General features: G+C 37.6%; 1 protein-coding gene across 17 annotated transcripts in view; it reads left to right on the top strand.

The window, feature by feature from the left end:
• Nucleotides 1–13472, top strand: part of PARD3 (par-3 family cell polarity regulator) — a 661972-nt gene that overhangs the window by 416236 nt on the left and 232264 nt on the right. For 10 of the 17 annotated variants that reach the window (XM_060658990.3, XM_060658984.3, XM_060658991.3 and 7 more), the window contains 3 exons: nt 2006–2194; nt 3522–3692; nt 12566–12725. In XM_060658990.3, the coding sequence (XP_060514973.1) occupies nt 2006–2194; nt 3522–3692; nt 12566–12725 (520 nt within the window). The remainder of the gene's footprint in view (nt 1–2005; nt 2195–3521; nt 3693–12565; nt 12726–13472) is intronic. The other 7 variants (XM_060658996.3, XM_060658994.3, XM_060658995.3 and 4 more) reach the window with 1 other exon arrangement.

Below are 13472 nucleotides of genomic sequence, written 5' to 3'. Positions count from 1 at the left end.
ATGCTGTGTTTTGATAGTATTTTGTATTTCAGACATCAACATTTATTTATACATTGTTTTTATAACAGATTTTATATTGAGATAGCTGTATGAATTCACACAAAGTCATTTCTTAGTACTTTTTAGTTGCTTTGAACCATCTGAATACTATGACATCAATATTTTGATATGAGTATTTGATATATTTTTTCTCCCCAATACATTGGTTTTATTTGATTATTCTCTGGAAATAGTCTAAATATGAACAATTTTATAATGAGCAGGCTTAGGTTTGATTTTGACTTTGACACTGAAATGTATTTTCTTTGTATATAGTAAACATAGCAATGGCCCGTATCTTTTCAAGTTGTTTTTATTTTGCATTTTTTATAGTTTTCCTGTTTTTAACATATTTGTAATTTTATTTTATTTTTTTTGAAACATACCTTGTCCTGGCAACTATGAGGTTGTCTTTTGCAAAGATGGCACAAAGAATGCCTTACTATAAAATGCTAACACTGGATATTAGTAAGTTAGAAATGTTACTTTACAAATCACATTATTATGGATTTGGAGATTTAAAAAAAAAACATATCATTTGGATTATGCTAATCTAAAAAATAATCTTTTATCGATAAATGCTATACTTACAAAGAGTATTACATCTGGTGGAGATGTTAAATCTCCAAATTAAAAAAAATTATTGTTAATTTTGATTGTTATTAGAAAAATTTAAAAAAATTTTGGGACCCAGAAAAAAAGTTGAAGTCTACCCCCATTGCTCTGCAATAGGTTACTTTCACACGTGTGACTGAGCCATTTTTAAAAGCACACTTTAAAGGATTCATTAGATAGTCTAGCCTAATTACGTACCATTAGATGTTTAACCAGTTTTCAATTATAATTTGATCATTCCAGTTTGAGTGACTAGGTGCATGGTGGAGAAATATTTCAAAATTAGAAAAAGAAGAGCAAGAATGTGTTTTAGGACTAGCTGAGGCATTTCGTTGTGATTTGAAGGCTCTGTGCCACGTAGCTGTTATGTGGTTGGAAATACTAACTTTGAGAAAGAATTCTGTCCTTATCGATTTGAAGATGACCAGTGTAGAGATATAAGAGGTTAAAGTCTTGGTCATGGGTGGGGTTACTTTGGAGAAGTCAGAAGACAGACTGCTCCGTCCCTGGTGTGTACAAGTATTTTGATGACCGAACATGCTGTCTGTCTGCGGCTCATCAGGTTATACTCTAGCTTTAGTTTCTCCTTGCTGCTTTAGGGAAATGGGCAGGAGTCGGTGTGTCTTCAATGTGTTGTGTTCTGAAACAGCCTTCTTATTCAGTGATAACTACAGTTATGAAATCAAAGCTTGCATATGCAACTAATTAATTAAGCTGGATTGCTTGGATATTATCCCCCAGCTGTAATATGTATGGTACGGTATTGTGGAAAGCTTTTCTCTAATGTTGTTTCTATCTCACGGATATTGAAGGTTAAAGCTCTCTAGTGGCTCTCTGAAAATGAATACCTTTTTCTGCTGACTTTGTATCATCGGAACTTATTATTTGCGAATAAAATGATATACCATTAGTGAACATTAAACTGTTAATAACATCAGAAATTCCTGGTGAATAAAAGGACAAATGAGTTGTATTTATTTATTTTGATTCCTGCTGTTAACTGTTTTACTTTTGTGGTTTAGGATATATAAACAGACAAAAAAAAAAAAAAAGATCCCAAATTCTATGAGTCTACATGTCTTCAGTCTTCAGCTGTATTTTTCCCTACTTTTCTCAGAATCTGGTTTGAGTTTGTTTCAATATTGAAACAAGTGCCACATGAAAATATTAACAGCTGGTTCCAGGAATCATCTGGAGGGGGTGCAGATGCAGTTATCATGGATCTTGTCACGGAACTTTGGTGGAAATACTGTGTGTGAGGATTACAGACTGCTCATTAGCAGTTTTTAAAAATAGCTATGAGAAAGGAACATTGGAATATAACGTGCTGTGCAATTTTGTTTCCTACTAGAAAGCAGAAGATGAGGATATTGTTCTCACACCTGATGGCACCAGGGAATTTCTGACGTTTGAAGTTCCACTTAATGATTCAGGATCAGCGGGTCTTGGTGTCAGTGTCAAAGGTAACCGGTCCAAAGAGAACCATGCAGATTTGGGAATCTTCGTCAAGTCCATTATTAATGGAGGAGCAGCATCTAAAGTAAGCAAATGTTAACTTTACCCAGCTTATGTGCATTAACAAAAATATTTAAGTACAACCCTATTCCTATCTTGGAAACATATACACAGTGTGGGGGCGGATTACTTGTTCCTCTACCCTCTTGTGTTATCTATGGCCTGTGAATTCAACTGGCAAAAGACAGATGAACAGAACATGTTCACAAATTTTATTGATGTTAATATTTAAAATTTTCCACATACAGGGGTTCTACAGAAAAGAGAAAACCTAAAGAAGTGGTTAGACTCAGAAACTTAGATACCATTTTAGCAAAGGGCAATGGATTGTGGAGCCGTGATTGGACGAGGAAAAGGGGGTTGGGGCTTTTGGGGTGGTAAATTGTAGGACGGTAAATATATGGCAGAAACTAGTGGAAGATAAGGTTTATTTTGTACGGTCTGTTTTGTAGGCTGACTAATCTCAGTGCTCTCTGTGTCTCTCATGATGAGGGTCATTTTTTTACTGGTTTGAGAGAGGAAAGGAGACATCTTCCTAAGAGGAACTCTATGCCCTGCACTTAGCCAGAGAAGGGAAGAACAGAGAGCTCCTTCTCCATCTGCCATTTTTCAGTTGCCTTCAGCTCAAAATAGTCCTTATGCCAAAATGGTGTGTTTTGGAGCAGCATATTCAGATACCCTGTAACACTTACCAGGTGTCTTTTGCTTTCTTCATAGTAGCCCATGCATGATCAAACTAATAGAAATCTTGGTGGTCTCTCATTTGGGGATGAAATCATAGCTTCAAGTCCCCATTTTTGGTCTCACAGAATTTACAACCCATAGCCCTTATAGTTGAAAGAAGATAATCTGTGCAAAGACTTAGAGGAGGTTCTGGCACAGAGCTGCCCTGCAGTAAAGCTCATCTTCCCCTTCCCTGACTATGGATCACCTAGACTATTCCCCAGTCTGGAGAAAGTTTCCTGGCTATTTGTTAAGGGGGCACCTCTCTGCAATTGTGTAACAGCCTTGAGCTTTTTCTTGTCTTGGGTTGTAAATAACCTCTATGGGTGTCTCTGGAAGCAAGAAAGTAATCACTTTGTGTCCTTTAAATTAGTATGCTATTTTGGTAAACAGATTATGATAATGACTTGGTTTACAAATGTATAAATGATTGAAATAGACACAGGCTGCAGTGGCTGCTTAGACATTATTGTGCTCGTGTTCAATTGGGCATAATCCATTAGGATTAAAGCCTCTTTTTGTCCCCCTTGTATTTATGTATTTATTTATTTATTTTTAACTAAAGAGAAAGCAACTTCTTTTATAACAGTGTATTTAATAGCACTTATTTCTACCTGTTTTCTTCCCAGGATGGAAGGCTTCGGGTGAATGATCAACTGATAGCAGTGAATGGAGAATCCCTGTTGGGCAAGACAAACCAAGATGCCATGGAAACCCTCCGAAGGTCTATGTCCACTGAAGGGAACAAGCGAGGAATGATCCAGCTCATTGTTGCAAGGCGAATAAGCAAGTGCAATGAGGTAAAGTATAAAAAATAAAAAGAAGACTCTAGCATTTGAAATTGTAATAAGACTAAGTTTTTGTCCTAATATTGGACAAAGAATGGCAGGTTCTGGGACTTTGCTTCAAAACATTATAAATTATCTTTGCTCTCTTTATTGCATTGTCTGTGGACTATGATTTGTTCTCTTAAATATGTGATCAAAATATCCCTAAGTGTGCACTAGTATTTCTGTCTCCAGCTCAACAAATAACACTGGGATCTTAAAAGCACCTTCAGCTGGTTCTCTTTTTGAAAACGGCCATACCTTCCTGTTGGGAGCCAACAGTTTCTCTTCTGTTCAGTAGTGTTGTTCCTAGGAGAGAGAAACAATGAAATAATGGCTTGTTCATTTGACTTATCAAAGTGGGATGCTTCTTTCAAAGCCCCTGAAAGGGGAGAGTCTGTTTCTCTTGTGACCTTGTCAAAAATGTTAAGTCTCCCCTCCTATTCTCCTGTGTCTCCTTTCTCCTTTACTAAAGGGTTGAATATTTTCCCCTTGACTGCATGCTTTTTCAGTGATATCTATTGCACAGTGCCATGGCTGGCTCTGAATACATGTAGCAGGTATGTAGTTAGGAACGAGTAGGAAGAATATCCTCTTGAAGGTTATGATCATGTTTTCCCAAATTGTAAAAACTTGCTAAGCAGAAACATACTTTCTTGCATAATGGGGCATTTGACAATTTAACAGGAATTATATATTTATGTGATTATATTAAACCTAAAAAAAGTTTATAGTTCTGTTATAATTTATGTGCCATCCATAGGAAATAGGTGGGAGCTGAGAATTTATAGAGCAAAGCTTGTTAAAAAAAAGTAGAGTTTGTTTTTGTTTTTAATCAATGCTCAACTCCCCACATTAAAAAATAATTTTTTTTAATGTCTCTTTATTTTAGAGAGAGAGAGACAAGAGGGGGGTGGGTGGGGGGGAGACACAGAATCTGAAGCAGGCTCCAGGCTCCGAGCTGTCAGCACAGAGCCTGATGAGGGGATTTTCGAACCCACAAATAGTGAGATCATGACCTGAGCTGAAGTCTGATGCTTAACCGACTGAGCCACCCAGGAGCCGTGTCAACTTCCTACATTTTTAAATCAACTAAAAGGAAGTGCCTAGGAAATCATATAAACTGAAAATTATATCTAAATGGTTTAAGTGTTTTTCTTAATTTTAAAATCTATGTTATATGTATAAAGTGGAACTATTCAGATTGCTTGACCACTCATGCCATCCTGTAATATATTCCTATTTTGCAATGAAAGTTGAGTACTCAGTGTTGAGGTGACCAGTTTTGGAAAGGTAATTGACTATTATTTCTTTATTGTTTTTATTTTTCAAATGGAGAATTTGTTAACAATAATGAGTTAATTTCCGTAACAAGGGAACACTGAACCTTAACTTAAAATTCACTTTCATAAGATAAAAATTCACTTTCATAAGATAAAATTCACTTTCATAATATAAATATAAATGCTAATCCCTCAGAGTAGCCTACTGGAATGGTTTTCCTGAGACGTAGAGTTTGTATTTGATGCCAAAATTTATTATTTTGTCTCAAAAATTATTAAATGATTTTTTTAAATATAAGTCCTATAGGTGCACCTGGGTGGCTCAGCTGGTTAAGTGTTCGACTCTGGATTTTGCTCAGATCATGATAACATGGTTTGTGGGTTTGAACTCCCTCTCTCTCTGTCCCTCCTCTTCCCTCCCTCACTCTCTCTCTCTCTCTCTCTGTCTCAAAATAAATAAATAGACATTAAAAAAATAAAATGCAGATCCTTTGAAGTGCTAAATGAAAAGTCTCCACAGTAAGTTCACAAGTATACTGCTCTTTATTAGGTCTTTTTCTAAACCTGAAGGACTTCACATTCACAGGACAAGTATTCTCCGGCAGACATTTATTGAGCATCTACTAATCTACTATATACAGGAAGTGTGTTAGATCGCTGGCATATGGCAGTGATTAAAAACAGATCATGCTCCTTCTCTCCTAGAACTTAAATTCTGCTGCAGAATATATCATATTTTCAGTCCCTCTTAAAATAAATTAGAATTTGTAACACCTTCTCAAAGTTTTCCCTGACAGATAAACATTGGATGTTCTAGGGACACTGAAAACATATGCATATCACTGAAGACCAGCATTCTGAATCTGGACATGCTTTCCCCTGATTCAGATGGTTCCTCGTTGTTCCCCAAGCAGTAGCAGAGCAAACCTGTACCAGCCTGAAAATGTTTTGATAAAAGCACTGATTTTATTCCCTGTTGTCCTGTAAGACACATGAAATTGGAATCCCACTGAAATATTTCTGTGTCTCATTCACTTCTGCATATGAATTTATGTGAATGAAATGATTTAAGTAAGGGAACAGCTGCAATAGATAGTAATAGACTTTAATATTCAATATTCCTTATGGTATCATTTTCATACATTGCTGGTTATTACTATTTCTTAGGAGGGTATAAGCTTATAAAACAATTATATCAAAAAAAATCTTATCATGAGTGCTGTGCTTTCTTTGTAATACTACCGAGAAGCCTTTTGTACTGACAGGATTTAACTAAAGAATTATATGAAGACAGAAGAGCTCAGTTCAGCTTCCCATAAGGCATAAGACATGATTTTGCTGCTGTTGTACTTATATATTACCTTTGGAAAAACATCTCTCTGAATTACAAGAGAATATGTGTAAATTGTGTTACAGTAAATATTGATATAAGCATACGGTATCTTGTCATAAATGAACCTCAAGCCAAAATAATGTGCTTTGAGTTCTGTCCTTCTGGGTCTATTAGTCAGCCACAGAGTCCGGTCTTTGACAACATCACAAAATTATATTTTACTAACTCATCTTTAAATCAAGGGTTTGCATACTTAATTTCAAGCCAGAGAAGATGAGAATTTGCAAAAGAAAATTGTACATTGTTACATCTTTCCTTGCCCTTTTCTTGTATGAAGGAAGTGTCATATATTATCTTAATATTTTTATTCAAAAATTATTTGTCAACTCTCCACTCTAGGTATCATCTTCGCCTGAATTTCACTGAACAGCACACTTGGAGATGTTCTTGGGAAGAGATTTCTCAGTCTCTTTTGCTCAGCCTTTCAGGAATCTTGGAACACCACCCATCTTGAATCTTTTCTTAACCTGCTCTCCCCATTTTTCTCCTCCTTCCCTCTGGCTCTTCTCTCTCCTTTGAGGTTCATTTATTTCTGCCTGTTCTTTTATTGTTAGTACTTCTCAAAGCTTTCCCTGGGCTGTTTCTTATTCCACACATGCTCCCTGGGACATCTTCAGGTACCAGTGATGCTATTATGGTTCCCATAACCCTGTCCCCAGCTCAGAATTCTGTTCCAGTTCCAGATCCCTCTGTCTAACTGCCCATGGAGATACTTGCTGGTTTGTTGCTCAGGCACCTCATTCACCAGCCCCCAACGCTGCTGGCTTCCTCTATCTTGTCTTGCCTCCCCCCACCCTATAAACCACACCACTGCTCTTTCAGTTGTAGAAGATGGAGAAGGGGGATCACTCTTCACCTCTCAAATGCCTTTCCTGTCTCTATCGCCTCTGTTTCCAGAACCTCTCTCTCCTCGACCCACTCTTCTGCAGCCGCTCTGCTATTGCCCCACTCTAGGCCCATGGTCTTGCTGGGGTCAGTGCCAAAGCCTCTACAAGGATTTCTTCCTTGGTCCATTCTCCACACTGCAGTAAGGCAGGTTTTTTCGCAAAACAAATTGCTCATGTCCCTTTCATCTGATATCCCTTCGGGACGTTTTCAGCCTGTCCAGGACAGATGCCAGTCTCCATCACACAGCCCACTGGGACATGTGGAAACTTCCTGTGCAGTCTGCTTGAGCTACTCAGCACTCCTTGCACTTTCTTAGACACATGAGATACTCTCTCACCTCCAAGTTTTCCCCATGAGCCCATTCTGCTCCTTCTCCTCACAAAGACAGCCTTTAGATTGTAGTTTCTCTCACCGGGGTGTTTCCGGGGTGTGAGTACTTACCTCCATCTAGCAGCATTTACGCTGTCATAGTTTCCTTTTTGGTTTTCTTTCATGAGGCCTGTAAATTCTGAGATGTCCAAGATGTTGTCCATCTGTCATGTTTCTATCTCTCCATCACTGAGGTACAACCTAGAGCAGACACCTAATAAGCATGAACTGAATGATAAGGGAAATAATCCTGGAGAGTCTTGTGTTTTGAGAAGAGCTAACAGGGGTGTCTGGGGGCTCAGCTGGTTGAGCATCTGACTTGATTTCAGCTCAGGTCATCAAGCCCTGCATTGGACTCCACACTGAAAAGTAGAGGCTGCTTGAGATTTTCCCCCTGCCTCTGCCCCTCTCCTGCTCATACTCTCTCTCTGTGTCTAAAATTAGAATAGAATAGAATAGAGTAGAATAGAATAGAATAGGAAAAAAGAAGAGATAACTTAGTTAATATTAAAGACTGAAGTTCTAAATAAAAAAAAAAGAAAACATCAGGCATGGTAACCAAATTAATATTTTGGCAGTGATTCTGAATTTTCTTTGCTTTCCTTGGATCTAATGTTCTTACTTAAGTACATTTAAAACATCTCATAAGCAATAATTGTTTCTTTAGGAAAAAAGAGAAAAATGGCTTTCCCTTGTTTTGTGCTCCTGATTGGTGGATTGACTTTTTTGGAGACAAATTTTGTAAGTCCTGACATTCTTTCCACTGGAAAAAAAATACATAAAGCAAGAGGCAGAAACACTGGGTATCATCACAAAGGACACATTTGTTGAGGACCTAGAAGGAGATATGGGAGTAAATACCTGACATCATCCCTTGAGGATTGAAAGTAACCTGTGTGTGAGAATTATGCTGATTGTAGATGTCCCAAGGAAATTAATATTTTAGAAATTACTGCAGTCTAACATAGTTTACAGTCATCTCATTATATCGGTGTTAGACGTGATTTCATACAAAGCCTTGCCTTAGTACTTGTTGAGAATGGGACCAGGTGAGCTTTGTCTTACACCCCAGGCTGAAGGATCTAGTCATCAAGGACTACTTTAAAATGAGTTCTCTCTGTACATTTAATCCTCTTAGAATTAGAAAGCTATATTAAAATAGGAAGGGGCCTAAGGTATCATTTATGGCTCTCTTCACTTTATATATTAAGAAATAAATGCAGAAAGGTCAAACGATTTGCTTAATGGCTGCAAGGCCAAGGTAGTGGCAAAGTAATTTAGAAGCAGGGTGCCCATTCATCTTATGCATGTGAGTGGGCCTAATTGATTGTGATTGTGTTGTTCAGGCACTTTGTATTCCGGTTGTGTTAAGAGGCAGCATACAATAAAGCATGGGCTTTAGCCTCAGACCTTCCCTTACATTCTGGGTGTGCTGCTTACAGGCAGAATGACTTGGGGGAATTTACATTACCGCTCTGATCCTTGCTGTTGCCCACGCGGCAGACCAGAGTACAGAGGAGCTGAAATGCTGTCCTGATTGATAGCAGAGCCTAAACTGGCCACTCTTCTCCAAAACCCAAGCCTGCCCTTTTATTCATTGTTTTGTGTTTACCTGTCCTTCAGATGTTAGTACTTTCCACAACACAGAATTGTAATCTAGGCTCAATTGCTGTATTACAACATTGTACTGTGCCCTCAGCTTTAGGCTTGCTTCCACGTGGCTTCACATGTATAAATCTCCAAACCATTTTGAGGAAAATCTGAGTCGTTTACTTGGAAATGAATTTATTCGCCCAGTTATTTACCCAGTACCTGCTCTGTGCCAGGTGTTGGGGATAAAATAGAATAAGCCCATAAATACTGAAATATTGAATAATAAGAGTATGCAGATTGTTAACTAGAACTCAGTCTTAAGTTTGATGTAGAAGATTAGGGCCATATCTATGCCAGGTTTTCAAGGCTTATAGTCAAGATGGTGGGATACATTTTCTTTATGTGAAAGACCTCATTTGACCCATTAATGCTTACCTACATGAATGTGAGAATTTACTAACCCCCACAGAAATTATATTAGCTTTTTAAAAGAAGCCAGGATTTTAACTATTCCTCAGAAAGGTAGTCCAAGTATATAATGAAAAGCATATTCATTGGACGATATCCAGTTTCTTTGTTATTAAATAGCATTTGTATTTTCTGATTATAAAAGCAATTTATCATTGTTTGGGTATCTTATCTAAGAGAGTATTACATTTACATTGTTTTTCAGTATTGGGGTAATTCCTAATTTTATACGTTTGTAAATGAAGTTATGATAAATATTGATTCACATGAATCTTTATTATTCACTTAGCTTTTTATTTTGTGAGGACAATGACCACAAAGTGAAACAAATGTCCGGGACAGGGAGTGTAAACTGTTTTTTGACCTGTGATAGACATGTCTGTATTACTTTAGAGAATGACTGTATCCATATCCACTCCTACCCAATATGAGTTATCTTACTACAACCAAGAGCTAATTTTTCTTTAAGGGGTGGAAAGGCTTTCCTGTGTTTCTAGAGATGGAGCTGAGGGGGTCCAGCACAACTACCCCTACTCGGCACTGAAGTTGGACTGAAGAACATTTTTGCACTTTGAACAAGTTACAAAGTGAAAATTGCAGATCTTTTATTTGCCTTTCTTCTTCTGATGAAGTTTAATTTGGATAAGGTTTTTACGTAAGGAGACTTGCAGGGCCTGGGAGAGGCCCAGATTGTAGGCCATTCTGGGCCATTCTTCAGGACTGAAGGCGGCCCTGCCTGTCTGTGCTGCCATAGTGCCACAGTGGCATGTTTCTCGTTCTTAAACTGGCTTTCCTACAACAACAACAAAATCATCAGAAGATTTAAAACAAAACTGTGCTCCCCAATCAGGCTTTTTTTTTTTTAAGGAAATTAAAAGGCATTGTATCCTCTGTTAAATATTTATGTAGTAGGCTATTGATGTCTTCATTTAAATCTGTCTTTTTAGATGTAAATTAGACATGGTTAGGGAGGTAGGGGACATGAAGACTCTTTCCCATGAAATGTTCAAGTGTGAAGTTCTTTCTGAACAGGCACCTTACTGGTTTTTTTTTCTAGAAAGCCTGCATGTGCTATTTTCTAAATGGAATTTTTATTTGATTTCCTAAAATTCTAAAATAGCCTCTTAGATTATTTAGGGATTTCTCATGAATGGCTGTACAAGAATTTTACCATCTAGAAGATTGCAGTTGTATGGTTCAATGAAATGCATCTGTTAAGCAAATGTGAGGATATGTTGTTTGTCTTATGATCAAATAAATTATACAGCAAACAGGTCTTGTAGAGAGACTTGTATAGCAAGTCTCTTTAATATATGTGCTCATTTAAAATTTTCAAACATACTTGTTCTTAAAGGCATAGGGTATCGGCTTTTGTTTTTGTTTTTACCTCCCAAAGTACCTTGGAATTTAAGCACAGTATTCTTTCAGAAAATGTTCTTTTGTTTTTTTACATCAGAGACCTTGAATACTTAATTTACTTTTCTGTAAAGCTGTCAGTTGTAATCTGCAATTAAAAAAAAAAAGAAACTAATAAAACAAATCCTCATTTCACAATTTAAACCTTATTGAGTCTAATTCACTAGCGCTGCGAGTTGATTATGCTCCTGCAGTTTGACGTGCCTCCAATTGTAATTGTGTTGACCCTTCAATGCATTAAATCTCCCCAGTGCTTATCAAACTGGGAGAGATAAGTCTACAATTCGGAACTTCATTAAATATCTCATTTATATTAAACAGATGATAGCTTCTAACAGAAATAATAATTTGTTCAGATGAAGGAACCGCAACGGCTGTGGTTTCATCTGTTTGGAATGTGCAAACTCTCTCCCACTTTGCCGTGTTGTGCTGCTCCCCCCAGAACCCTCCCGCCAAGCCCTCTTTGTCTCTGGCTGCAAGCCAACACCAAGCGTCACGCGATATTAGTCCACGGGGTTAACCCCAGAGCCCACATTTGGACGACTGCAGTTAAGTGTGCTTTGTTCTTCCTCGAAGCAGATTTGTTTCAAGGCCTTATGAACATAGGTTCCTTATTCATATTATTTTTGTGAAGAATCTGACTTGGAGGCACAGCTGTTTTAAAGAATGCCACATACTGTTTTCATTCGTGGTGATAAAAATTGACCTATATTCTTTGCTTAGTCTGTGTTTGTGACATACACATCTTTGCTTCATTAGAATATTCGATCCCTACTTCTATATTGTTTGTCTGCTGTTAAAGTGTTTTTTTTTCAGTTACTTACTACCTTATATTTAAGATTATAGTAAGAGAATAGAATGATTTTTTTTCCTGAATTTCTAGCCAAAGAAATATAGGCTCATCGAATTGTTCAAGACACCCAAGCTCACAAGTGGTCTTGAGGTCTCGTAGAGTAGGCAATAATTCTTGCAGCACACGCAGAGATGTGTGCTAATTGTTAGGTGTATTTACCTACCATAGGTCTAAAACATGTAGCTGAGTTCCAGCTTCCATTCTGATAAAGCATCCTTTGTGCAGAGCAACATCTCATAAAGAATTCTGAATTAAACCATAACTTAAATTGACTTCAACCTATACTAACAGTCAAATTGAAAAAATAAGCAGCAAAATAAGTTATAAAAAAAAGCTTTTAATATACATATTTTTCCTCCAATGGCTGCAGTCTGACAGAACTTCATGGGAGGCACAGTGTAAAGTGGCACGGAAAGTTGGTCATTAGGCAGAGCTGTCATCACAAATTATTTTGGTACAGGGTGAAAAGTTCTAGTTCATTTGGTACCCAGTTGGATACAGGCCTTGGGCAAGTTGTTATAATTCCCCCATGCTGCTAATGGGCCTCCAGTACTGATTTTCCCTTGCCCCCTTTTCTCTATAGCTGAAGTCACCTGGGAGCCCCTCTGGACCTGAGCTGCCCATTGAAACAGTATTGGATGATCGAGAACGAAGAATCTCCCATTCCCTCTACAGTGGGATTGAGGGGCTCGATGAATCACCCACGAGAAATGCTGCACTCAGTAGGATAATGGGTGAGTCAGGTAAAATTCTGTTTATCACAACTTATTTTTATGCTTTCCTGGTTCACTGGGAGGTTATTAATGTAATATTAATGTAAAGGAGGCCCATGTTTTCAAGAGGAAAAAGAGTAGGTTCATTATAATCATCCAGGAAGTGTTAATGTGAAGAGAGTAAATCAATACATTGATTTTGTTAAGTGAATTTTAGATCCTGTAACGTGGGGGGGGGGGGGGGGGGAGAAAAGAAAGGGGTCACATGGTAATATTTTCAGTGATCAAGATATTTTTAGCTTGTTTGAAATAAGAAGTGAAGCCAGGTTTTAGGAAAAAATCAAAATGTAGCAGTGTGGGGCAAGAAGAATTCAAAAGTTGAATCTCTTCCCACAGCAGCACTGTTTAGAGGGAGAGGAACAAATACATATCTACACATTTGCATGTATATGAAATATTCGCATTTATTTGGTATGTGCTTAATAGGATGTTACCATTTTTTAATTGCATCTCTACTTTTTCAAAGCCCTCATTTTAAAATCTGGAAGCTAGTTTTTTGCATCCTTTGTTTAGATGCGACACCGTGCTGTCTGCACGGCCCCAGTGGGTAATGAGGTCATTAGCGCTTGCTCTGCAGCGGTTCAGCTTTCTACTAACAGATCCAGTTAATAAAGACTTGCTTTGCCACAGGAGTGGTTGGATTTACTGAGTTGCTCATCTTGGGATTAACTTGTGAGAGTTCTCAAATTTAAAACCTACGAAACTGTTTTGATTAAA

This window comes from Panthera onca, chromosome B4, assembly GCF_046562875.1.
Source record: "Panthera onca isolate mPanOnc1 chromosome B4, mPanOnc1 haplotype 2, whole genome shotgun sequence".
Classification (NCBI taxonomy): Eukaryota; Metazoa; Chordata; class Mammalia; order Carnivora; family Felidae; genus Panthera; species Panthera onca.
This window is presented reverse-complemented; position numbering and strand designations above follow the sequence as displayed.